The 12,166-nt window shown below is 42.2% G+C and overlaps 2 protein-coding genes across 4 annotated transcripts; both read right to left on the minus strand.

Annotated features, from left to right (window-relative positions):
- Positions 1-375: 375 nt before the first annotated feature.
- LOC1269874 (E3 ubiquitin-protein ligase XIAP) lies at positions 376-10,989 on the minus strand. The gene is made up of 3 exons (XM_061644569.1): positions 10,851-10,989; positions 2,434-2,543; positions 376-2,349 (listed from the first exon to the last, which is right to left on the minus strand). The coding sequence occupies exon 3, from the start codon at positions 2,292-2,294 to the stop codon at positions 1,560-1,562; it is 735 nt and encodes a 244-aa protein (XP_061500553.1). The 5' UTR covers positions 2,295-2,349; positions 2,434-2,543; positions 10,851-10,989; the 3' UTR covers positions 376-1,559.
- LOC4576426 (death-associated inhibitor of apoptosis 1) lies at positions 2,952-11,065 on the minus strand. Of its 3 annotated transcripts, XR_009764815.1 has the most exons (3): positions 10,932-11,065; positions 5,016-6,539; positions 2,952-4,943 (listed from the first exon to the last, which is right to left on the minus strand). XR_009764815.1 is itself a non-coding variant. In XM_061644562.1 (2 exons), exon 2 carries the CDS (start codon positions 6,257-6,259, stop codon positions 5,234-5,236), a length of 1,026 nt encoding a protein of 341 aa, XP_061500546.1. In that variant the 5' UTR covers positions 6,260-6,539; positions 10,932-11,065; the 3' UTR covers positions 2,952-5,233. The 3 variants fall into 3 exon arrangements, 2 of the variants coding, with proteins under 2 accessions (XP_061500546.1, XP_061500547.1); XM_061644562.1 differs by having other exon boundaries at positions 2,952-6,539; XM_061644563.1 differs by lacking the exon at positions 10,932-11,065 and adding an exon at positions 7,862-7,880 and having other exon boundaries at positions 2,952-6,539.
- Positions 11,066-12,166: the final 1,101 nt, after the last annotated feature.

A 12,166-nucleotide genomic window follows, 5' to 3' on the forward strand; every position in this document is an offset into this window, starting at 1 on the left:
AGAAGAAGAAGAAGAAGAAGAAGAAGAAGAAGAAGAAAAAGAAGAACAAGACTGTATCACGTCGAACACATTTTTTTTATTGATTTTTATAGAGACTTTGAGCCTTTCGGCTTCATTCGCCTGTTAACGTCGAACACATGCGCTCGAACAAATTGTATTCACGTACGGTAGAACGTCGATTATACTCGGGCTGATAAACCGGCGGGCGGCTTAACCGTTGCGCATACATTTGACAGCTATAAAATCGTGGCGAGCATTTGCAACGATAGTCAAGTTGGCAAAGAAATTATTTGTGCTAATTAATTCGAATAACATTATTGTAATGATTAATCGATTAATTCAAAAAGAGTTGCAAGTAAAACCGGTGAATGTATGTACTTTTTATAATAATTTTTCTTTTTTTATCATAATAATACTAACAATAATAATAATAATGAAGGGCCGACGGATCTGACATTTGCGATAGTTCTGTTGGCTAGCGGTTTCGGAAGGCTCCGACATTCGTCAGGCGACGGCTTCGCGCGGAACCGTCTGCTTGATTTAGCCGGAGCCAGAGTAGTATTGGTTGGAAGTGATTTATAGTCGCCCCGCTAAACATTGAGAGGTTTCGAGAAGTATATTCTGCTCGAATTTTGTTGGATGTTTTGGCAATATATACATTACATTTCCTTTTTTCACCTTTTTTCCTTTTTTCAAGCTCACTTCACTCGTGGGTACTGGCAGGCCTTTCCCGACAGCGGTTGTTGTGCCAAAGAAGAAGAAGAAAAATTATTACTGTAAAACTTTTGTTATTTCCGTTTTCGTATACGTTATTTTCAAAAACAAATCTTGTCGTTCATCATCAAGTGTAATTTAGATTTGCACTAGTGCATCTGGCGGCGGCTGGTGGAAGCATGTTGTCATTAAACTTCGTGCGAATTCAGAAAATATCCAGGTTGGAAAAGTTTTGTATTAGGTTGAAACACATGTTTTGCATACATTTTGCCCTTTTTCTTTGCAGTGAAACGATGAAAAATCTACTTAAATTTGAGATCCTGCATGACCTAAAAAAGATTTCACCAGCCGTCACTATCAACTTTAACAGCCATGTTCACTCATTTTTCTCAAGTTTTGTTAAGTAATAGATGGTTGGTATAGTTATTTACCGCGGCGTTGTAAAACCGGGCACATGAAATATGTTACATTCGCTAGGATTCCCAATGTGAGCGTCCACACGTGAGGTCCAAAACGGCCAAAGTCATACAAAATCATGAAAAAGTCTGCCCCTTTGCGTTCCGGCGTCCACCCGACGTTTACCGAGCCGAACCGAATATTTGTGATCGTTAAACATGATGGGGTAACAGGTAGCAGTAGTTGTACTGCTTACCTGCAATATGCCGCTGTGATACCGAGCGAGACGCATAGACAACGCATATAGAGGACATGTGTAGCTGTGAGGAAACTTTTTTGTGTCGCTTTTGCCTTGGGCATGGGCAGGCCCGTAGGCATCGTGTGTACGCGGGCAATGAACGCCGTACGTTCTTGCTTCGGTCGGCTTCAATGATATCAACCATTATCCTTTACGTAAAGAAGATACGTTGCACGCTGGTATACGGCTCATTGCACGTCGGACACTTTGTAGTAGTGGCGGCACACCTGCCACATGCCACGACGTGCCCGCACGGAATGAAAACCGTATCGAACGGTCGAGTGTAACAAATCTTGCAACAATTTTCATCCGACACTTCATGCTGTTCTTTACGCTTGGTAACGTCATGCCCGGGATACTCCGGTCTACCAATCAGCACATCGTTTGTGTACCATTTTGCTTGACATTCCGCAATGAATCCGGGCGTCTTCACTAGCTTGAGGTACGGGCAGCCGCTAAAGTTCCTCGCGTGCTCTACCCACGGATTGTGCTCGGGCAGCCAGTCCCGGAGTTGGCCACCGCAGCAGAAGCATATCACGACGTCACTCTTGCCGGTGTAAAAAAATCCCGCATCGGCCATCTGTTCGGGCGTTTGTTTCATACATTTGGGCCACTCCTGGAAACTTGCCAACCGATTGTCCGCTATTTCGTAGTGCGGGATCGTCGGCTCATAAACGGGCGCCGAAACATTCAGTACCGTTTGCCGGTGCCATTCCGGGTTATCGTGGCTGGATGTAGGTTGGTACCGATTGCAAGGCCCATTGTATCTTGATGCTGCCGTTCCGAGTTGTATCAGGATGCCTGTTCCGGCTGTGTCAAGTTGATCGAGAAAGTTCGCATCCACGGGTACATTATTGTAGAAGAAGGTCCAACGAGCTGGTTCCATGATGATGTGCAAATATCAATTTATCTCTTTTAAATAGCGTCCGGGAACGACATGGCTAAATAAAATAATATTAATTGTAATAATCATTATTATGATTTGCTTTACAGTTCCATGTTTTGTTGCATTAAAAATTTTATACCTGATATTTTACCAAGCAATAGTCGAATTTATCAAGTCGAAAAGCGAATCAACAGAGCAGTGTGACGCTGTGCCCATGGAACTAGACAATGTCTTCGGCATGTTGTTTTTCTGGAGAAGAAAGAAAAAAGAAGCTGTATTTAACTTACACTTAACACTTAATTTATGTACACAGATGTAAAGTACATGACATAGAGCTGTAAACTATTTCAATTATACTTTTTAATTCAATTTTGACAAACCAGTTGCTCTACCCTTCAATAACCGACAAAACTTAGTCTAGGTCGTCCACATGATCACAGAGTGCTTATCGCTACACGGACTACATTGACCGTACTCTGTAGTGTAATTTCGATTTTCGCTAGCGCATCTGGCGGCGGTGTGTCGATGTACACTAGTCATTTTCGTTATTGTGTTAACGTTCGTGCATCCGACACAAAAATTATCATCATGAACCAATTTGACACAGGTCCAGCCGGAACGAAAAAATCTAGAGTAAAGTAACGTAAGGTATCGTACCTTGTTTATTATTACTTTCTCGCCGTCATTGATTGAGATTGTGATACTGTCCTAGATTGTGCTGTTACACCGTTTTCGAGCATAATATACAATGTTAAGCTGCTTTTAAAGATTGTTCGACTATAAGTAAACATGTGACGTCTAACTGAAATATTGACGCCAAGCAAATTTTCGATCCTGTTTGCTGTATGGAGTTTCAGACTTTTGTTAGTGCCTTCAGTTACAAAATTAGTTAGACTTTATTTGTCTTTAATTTATCTTGAATCCTTTAAAGTTCATAATCAACTATTAAATTAGAAAAAAAATCAATTAAAATGAAGATCCAAACAATTTAATTTCAACAAAATGAATATCAAAGAATCGAACTCTCGGTAATATAAACGTACGATAATATTGGGAAAAGCGAATGAGCATTGTTCAATCAGAAAGCAAATCAGAATTTGTTTGCATTGTTTACATTGTTTGCTAACATTGAGCTGTTTAGCTGGACTTGAAAACGTTGTAAGACCCTGTTACATTACAGGAGTAATTCCGGAAGGTTTAAAATAATACACCGGAGAGAGAGAGAGAGAGAGAGAGCATGACAAAATTATTGTAAATTCTGATTGTACTTGTCCAACTAGATTGCAATATAGTCCACTTCCCAACACCTAAAGTTCACTTCGTATATGAAAGAGTCATGAAAGTGTCCCAGAAGTATGAGAACCCCTGAAAACCCCCGTAATATTTAAAGTTTATGCTGAACTGACATATTTTATTTTTGTTGTATTATTACATACGTATTACGTTACAAAAAATTTTATACGAATCTATATTACAGAAGAACGTCTATTTTTCGGGGACGGATTAACCAGTGGGCGGCTTAATCGTGCCCATGAATTTGACAGTTGGTGAACATGTTCTGCGATGATCCGGATAGCAAAAACATTTGTTATGCAGCAATTTAGTGTCTAGTGATATTTTAAAACTTCATTTTTGATAAAAGACAATTTTAAATCTATTGTTATTGATTCAAAAAATATTCTGCTAGTGATTAATCGATTATTTTGATGTAAATTTCTAGTAAAACCAGTGAATTTTAAAACATTTACATGAATTTAAAATTTCTTTGACCATTATCCGTGGAAATCGATTAACCGACATCCGCCCGGTCCCGAGCTGCCCAGATAATCGACGTTCTACTGTATTTATATATAAAAATCTCGTGTCACGGTGTTTGTTGCGAGCAACCTCCGAAACGGCTGGATCATTTTCAACGAAACTTTGCACACACACAGCTTATGGTGGTATGAGAATAGGTTTTAAGACTTAAAAATCGTTCAGATGTTACACTAAATTTAATTTAATAATGATTTTCTAACTCCCATACAAAGAGCAGGATTGTTGTTGTGTTGTATACAGAACTTTAACATTTGGGGTAAGGTGCCTGACGGTTTACACTTGATGATCTAATCCTGAGGGGATACGGGCACGATACAACTATCCCAAGTAACAAAGCAATAATGGAATATTTTAGTTTGGAATGAATGTTTTTGGAATGACTCAGTTTGTCGGGCCAGCTAGTTATTTATATATTGCTTGGCTCCCTACATGATGTTCAAATTCGTCTCCAGATCGCGGGACACTGCTGATGAGTCAATGCGTTATGAGTCAATTCCATGACTGCGGCACGATGTTTGAAAACGGTGATGATAGACGGAACTGCGGAACATTAGTCCATGAATGCGACATACATTCGCCATTTGTCAACCCGTGAACCCGAGAATGGCACACGCCCCAGACATGGAATTGTGTTCTGTAATACCAAGTATCGTCAACACTTTTAAGCAGTATGCCACAGCAATGATAAAACACACGGCATGATAATCGTAAAAGTGTCCCTTGATCATGGGATCGATCGCAGTGGAGCGCCGTTTTCGTCGTTCAAAGCCCGTACTCGACCCGTCAGTCTCAGTGTATCAGATTCGCGAGGCTCTAGTTATACTCGGGACACTGAAAAGAATCAGTTGATTTCAACTAGAACATTCGATTTATCACAAAACCAAATACCTCAGGAATACTTACAAATGATATTAGCGAAACGGCAACTAACGCAAAACAAATAAAAATCTAAAATAATAAAGGATTTGGCGATTTAACTCAAGACCACTCGACACATGAACGTTTCCTCATGATTCAATTAAACATATGTTCCGCTACTACGGAACTCATGATATTGACTCACTACAAACAGTACAAGTGTCGCACGACCTGTTAGGATAAGTTGCAAAATCCTACATCCTCTAAGAAAGGAATATGCGTTGAACACTAGTATACGACTCATTGCACATCGGACACTTGGTAGTAGAGGCGGCACACTTGCCACATGCCACGACGTGTCCGCACGGAATGAAAACCGTATCAAATGGTCGAGTGAAACAAATTTTGCAACACTTTTCATCCGACACTTCGTCCTGCTCTTTATCCTTGCTCACATTACCATGTCCAGAATGCTCCGGACCGGCTGTGAGCGCACTGTTTGTGACCTTCTCTCCCCGGCATTCCGCAATGAACTCGGGCGTCTTCACTAGCTTCACGTACGGGCATTCGCTAAAGTTCCTCACATGCTCCACCCACGGGTCATCCTCGGCCAGCCAGTCCCGCAGGTTGCCACCGCAGTAATAGCACGCCACCACATCACTCTTGCCGGTGTAGAAAAATCCCGCATCAGCCATCTGCGTGGGTGTTTGTGGTATTGATTTGGGCCACTCCTTAAAGGTCGCTAGCCGATCGCCCCCTATTCGGTACTCCGGGTACTTCTGTCTATAGAAGGGTATCGTATCATTTTGCGTCCTTTGTGACTGCCTTTCCAGTTCGTTCTGGCGATTGAGCCTATTCGATTCCACCGCCACCGCCACCGCTGTTGTTGCTGCCGCGGACCTTGCACTCGTGCTTCCTGTGCCCGTTGTATCGGGCACGATCTCCCCTAACTGATCGAGAAAGTCTGGATCAATAGGCACATTGTTTGTTGGCCGTTTGGTCATCAGTCTGCAGTGGGGTGACCATTTCAAGTGTTCCTCTATCACGACGTCGTGCTCGTCCCATCCTCCAAGCTCGATGCGGCAAAAGTAGCAGCGCACACAATCCCGGTACCCGGTGTAGAAGAAGCCCCAACGAGCTAGTTCCTCTGGGTAGATGTAAGGAACTGTCCACAACGGAAATGTTCGTAGTCGGTTTACCTCATAGTTAAGACATTCCTCTGGTGTGTCGTGTGTAACACGATATTCAGCTATTTCTCTACAAATGCAACTCACTACAGCAGATGCCATGCGTCTGCTTGTGCACTTTCCTAACGTTATCGTGTTATGCTGTCGTGTTAAGTGTTATCCCCTATGGCCAGATTGCGATAAAACTATTCTATCGATTGCTTTATCTAATAATCTGATTGTAATCCAATTCCTTTTTATCTCTGTAACTACGTTCCACCATTTGCTGCTATCTGCGAACTCAGCTATCGCCATCAGTGGCGCGTATCAGCAATGCAGTTTAATGTTGTACGCTCTGCGATCAAGACTGTGATTTGCACTTTGGCGGCATTGATCAAGTTATCTAAAAAAAAGTGAAGAAAAAAAAAAAGAATCTATTAATACACTTCATAAAATTGTCGTTTTGGTCGTAGCGCGTAGTTTACATGTGAACAACTCGGGTTTCTCGTTATTTTCGCAAACTTATGTGTTAATATGTGTTTTAAGCATCATTTATTTATAAAGTGTTCGAATCAGTAATCAGTGGAATAGTCAGTAGAATGAAATCGAATCAGTTACATCAAAATAATACAGCCTTGAATGACTTTCATACGAAGAAAGCGAAATCTGAAGCCGCTCGTGTCGCCTTATTGCCAAATGCGCTCTTGTTCTTCCCTAATCAATATTTAGTGCTAGTCTTGGCCAGAAGTATCTTGGTCAGAAGATAGTTGAACTATGGCTACGATTCTTCATTTAAACAAAATCAAAAAGACCACCCTGATTTGTGCTCATCTTCGTATCGCGCTGAAACGGTAGCTGGCTTCGGTATAGCTTCCAGGCGATATGAAGGATTGTCAGGTGTGTGTGTCCAAGTACGGTGTCTTCAGAAAGGTGTACGAAAGTATTTTTTAAGATTATCCTCATCAATTGTGCGATTGCCTCATCAATTGTGCGATTAATTGAGCGTGGAATTCAATACAACCAGTGATAGAAAACGGATATTTAAAAAAGGTTAATTTTATGCATTTAATGGTGGTTACATACAGATATTGGTGCAGTGAGCTTATTATTACTTGATTTGAGTAAACACAATGTCATAAAGTATTTTTCTCGAGTTTAGTTCTACAGTTTGGTGTCCGTTCTCTAGTGTTTGGTCCAATAGGATAGAAGCTGTCCAAAAGAGAGTTACTCGTATTGTCCTACACTTCACTTCGTGGCGTAATGTAACCCCTCGTCTATCGTATCATACTCGTTGTTTGTTGTTTGGTCTGGACACACTTGCTAGGAGACGTGACAGTGCCCAATGTACATTTTTGTCCAAGCTTATTGTCGGTGAGATAGATTCACCAGAACTATTGGCTAGAGTCCATATAAATGTGTCTCCTAGAATGATCCGTAACTACAGTCTAATAATAACGAACCTTACAAGACGTTCATACAGTGAGAACTACTCTATGACTGCGATGGCCGGTAAATTTAATCAACCTTACATGTTATTTGACAGGCAAAACCCTACAAATATCTGTTGATCCGTCTTGTCATTGTACACTGCGTTTAACCTACTCTTTGTGTTAGTTATTTAAGTTCTAGTTTTAATTCAGTGATAAGGCCACTTGTTTGGCCCATCACTTAATACAATAAACAACAACAACAACAAAATATTGTAGCCATAATTGGTACACTTACCCTAGTAACCAATCGTAGTGTGTATCACTGTATAGTACATCCACGGTGAGCGTGTTTTTACAGTACATTGGCTGGTATTATTGAATCCGTTCGCAGCGGCGGCGTACGTCCCGACACTCATTTTCCTAACGTACTAGATGGTTGTTACAGTAATTCAACGCGGCGTTGTAGGACTAGGCTCAAGAAATGTGTTGCCATCCCTAGAATTTCATGTGAGCGCCGTACGTTACCGCAACGAACGGATTCAATAATACACTGGTGGACATAAAAATAGGAAAAAAAAATTGTGTGTTTTTTTTGCGTTCACTAGGTGTGTCATCGCCAACAGTTGGAGGCGTACTGAATTTGCAATAGCCGATTTTTGCCTTTTATACTCTCATTTTTGGTGCGCTACTTATCTGAGTTTTGAGTGCCGGCAGCGTTTTGCGGCAGTATAAAAGGAGAGCCAAACCGTGTTGCGCTTCATTCTTCCATCAGTGGTCAAGGTGAAAGGTTGCTATTTAAAAATTCCACAAAATCATCATGGGTCGCGGAAAGCACTGCACACCAGAGGAGCGAAAACACATTCAGGGGCTATATCGTGAGAACGTGCCGATCAAGACAATCTGCAAGGCGTTCGGCCGGTCGCGGACGTTTGTGGACAACGCCATTCGTAGCGAGGCTACGGGTAAATCGGTCGTCCGCGAAAAACAACGGCCGACGTTGACGCGCAGATTGTTGAGATGATCAGGGCGGATCCTTTCAAAACTTGCGCTCAAATCAAGCAGGAGCTTGGTTTGCAAGTTTCGGCGAAAACGGTGTCTCGCCGTTTACACGCCGCTGGGTTCTGTGCCCGGAGACCGCGGAAGGTTCGTAAGCTGCCTCCGCACCACGTAGAAGCGCGCATTCGGTTTGCCGAAGAACATTTAGCTGCATCCATCTTTTAATGGAGCAAAATCATTTTTTCGGATGAGTCCAGAATCAATCTGGATGGTTCGGACGGCTAAACGTCTGGACGGAGTTAAATACGTCTGGCGCCTTCCTAATCAGGCGTATCATCCGAAAAATACGATAAAAACCCGAAGTCACGGAGGCGGCCACGTAATGGTGTGGGGTTGCTTCTCCTGGCACGGCCCGGGTCCTTTGTTCCGTATCAACGGGACACTGAACTCGGAAGGGTATAGAAAAATACTTAGTCGTAAGATGTTGCCATACGCCCGACAAAAATTCTGAGACGAAGAGCATTACATCTTTCAGCATGATAACGACTCTAAGCACACATCGCGAACAGTTAAATGTTATTTGGCAAACCAGGATGTGCAAGTTCTACCGTGGCCTGCGTTGAGTCCTGACCTAAACCCGATTGAAAATCTGTGGTCAACTCTCAAGCGTCAGCTTAAGAACCAGCCTGCACGTTCAGCCGATGATCTATGGACACGCTGCAAGGTTATGTGGGAACGCATACCCAGAAGCGAATGCCGTAAGCTCATCGGCGATATGGCCAAACGCTGTCAGGAAGTGATAGCGAATAACGGTCACCACATTGACCGTTAGAATGTGTTTTCGCTCTGTGGAACACCGCAACACCTCCTCCCAACAACCGCTTAAACAGTCCTTTTCAGGGCTACCAAATATTTCTGACAAGAACTATGTCTTTCGGTCACAGAAAAAAGTTCCTATTTTTATGTCCACCAGTGCACCAGCCATTGTGAATCACAATGAGTGTGTTGAGTTAAATGTTTGCATCGAATGAGTTACATTATACCATAATGAAGATTTCTTTAACTCCTTTTTGAATTAATCCTCCATGTTACGACTAGCAGCTCACTCACAGAGCTATTGAACTCATGCATGAGTAAAACAATTCTACTGAGAGTTTAATCATTTTCGAGAGTTACGAGAGTTGAAATGTGAGTTAACTGTTCAGGCCAAACAATTCCGATGATTCCGAGCGATTCCGACGATTCTAGAAGATTCTGAATATTCCAACGGTTCTGAAGACGCACGGTCAGTGTTTTTTCCTTTCCCTTCCTGCCACTCTCAAATCTAACTCATGTACTAACTGAATTATCTTACGTTACCGGGGTGATTAACTTCACTAAATAATAATCATATTCATGGATTATTTTCATTACGCGAGTATTAAGTAAAGAGTTGACAGATAACAAACAGAGTTCATAAACTTTGCGTTAATTTTAACTCATTCAATGCAAATAAGTAAACTCACTCGCTTGGTATTAAATCAACAGTTGGTACATCATCTGAATCTAAGGAAGGCATCACATTTCGTGTGCCCACTCCTACAACGCCGCGGTAAAGTATTATAGCAACCATCTAGTAGTCAGAAAAATGTGTGTGTTTGTGAAAATGAGTATCGGGACGTACGCCGCCGCTACGAACGTGTTAAATTATAACAGCCATCATGTTGTGCGGCACGCAATGTCTCAGATAAGATTTCGCATTATCTGAGGACGTTTAAAAGTGGAGTTTTGAACTCTTATACATAAGGATTCTGAATTTAAACAACACTCACAAAACAGCTTTCATAGTGGTTTTTCATATTGTTTTTGAACTTTTTAGCTAACGTGTACTTCTTTTAAGAAGCAATCATTTCCCACTGCAGCAGACCAAGTCTCGGTTATCACAATGGTTTTAAAAATCTTAATTGTTATTATACACTTAGCACATCCCATGTTAACTCTTTTAGTGAGTTATTGGCTGGTATTATTGAATCCGTTCGTAGCGGGAACGTACGGCGCTCACATTAAATTCTAGGGATGGCAACACATTTCTTGAGCCCGCTCCTACAACGCCGCGGTGAATAACTGTAGCAACCATCTAGTACGTTAGGAAAATGAGTGTCGGAACGTACGCCGCCGCTACGAACGGATTCAATAATACCAGCCTATATTGTGCGAAAAGCATGCGTTGATATGTTGGGTGAAACTGTTGGATAGTCACTTTCATACACTTTCAACTGTAGGCTTGAACTATCTTCATCGGCAAGTACCTGGTTGGTTTTATCTGCCTCGATGAACGTATCAAGATAGCCGTCGTAAAACGTTTATCACATCACAATTGATTACATTACCTTAAGAAGGGGTCGAGAGTTTGGTTGAAATTTGATCGAGTAAATCAGACTGAACACGTACGAACAGCTCGTTCCTCTCACTGATCCCGCAGCTTGCACTCACTTGCGCACTACTGACGCTGTTGCTGTGTTTCACAACCTATATCACCTACTAGTTGCTTCGCTTATCCTACAGGGGTTTCCCACGATTTACATTGGTATCGTCTCTGTGGACATCAATGCTATTGAACCAAACAATTTTAAGAAACAACCAACAAAAACTCACACTTATCAGATGGCGATACAGGGTTTACTAGCATAATAAACAACTATCCACTTGTGTGTTATTAAATTGAACCGAGTAGCTTACACCATCTGACGTGTGAGCAAGTGGTAGACAGCGGTGTCTATTCAAAACGACTATAGTTATAAACAAGTGGACAGCTGTTTATTATGCTGGTAAACCCTGTAAGCTCAAATGGATAGTAGACGTGCATCCATCATTTCGACCCTTTGAAGTCCATAATGTCCACAAATTTGGCAGAGAAATGTTCTTTACGACTCAACTTTAAAGGAACAAATGTCCTGACGATCGTTTACTTGCTTGCGTAGTTTCTTCGACTATCTTTGGACCGGTCGTTTTGCGATCGTAGCGGCAAACATTTGTGCAGTGACTGCATGTACAATTCAATGAATCGGTGACACGTCCGATGACGCAGGCACAATTGGCCAACTCATTTTATTAGCATATTCCCAACCTTCGCAGTTACGGTTGCGCCCGCCCCAACTATGGAAGCTTGTCCATTATGGCACATCCACCTACACCGCACCACCGATCGACTGATCGATCGACCGACTTCCAAACAATCAAAAACAAGCCCCCTGTCTAACCACTAGCGGGTAAAATAAATGGCGTTTGACATCAAAAACGGTCACCAACGTGCGCGATCAATCCGCGAGACTGTGTATGTGTGATCGAGTGATGCATGACCGTGTTGGCTGATACCACCCCCGACTACTCCCTCACAAATGCGACACTAATTATCGGTTGTTTTTGAAATACCAGTCGCAAAAAGCAAATGCGTAATGTGGGCTGCTGTGGATTTCTTCTCACGTTTTCGCTTCGCGATCACGCGGAGCCGGAAATTCCTCACCGATGGCGTGTTGTGTAGGTGACGAAGAAAACAATTCCAGGGAGCCTTCCCCTCCTCCAGCGAAGTGCACATATAATGCAGTGCCACTTAGCAATGCATATG

This window comes from Anopheles gambiae, chromosome 2 (genome assembly GCF_943734735.2).
Source record: "Anopheles gambiae chromosome 2, idAnoGambNW_F1_1, whole genome shotgun sequence".
NCBI lineage: Eukaryota > Metazoa > Arthropoda > Insecta > Diptera > Culicidae > Anopheles > Anopheles gambiae.

Coding starts and splice junctions, on each gene's coding strand:
- LOC1269874 (XM_061644569.1), bottom strand. CDS start 2,294: ATGGAACCAGCTCGTTGGACCTTCTTCTACAATAATGTACCCGTGGAT.
- LOC4576426 (XM_061644562.1), bottom strand. CDS start 6,259: ATGGCATCTGCTGTAGTGAGTTGCATTTGTAGAGAAATAGCTGAATAT.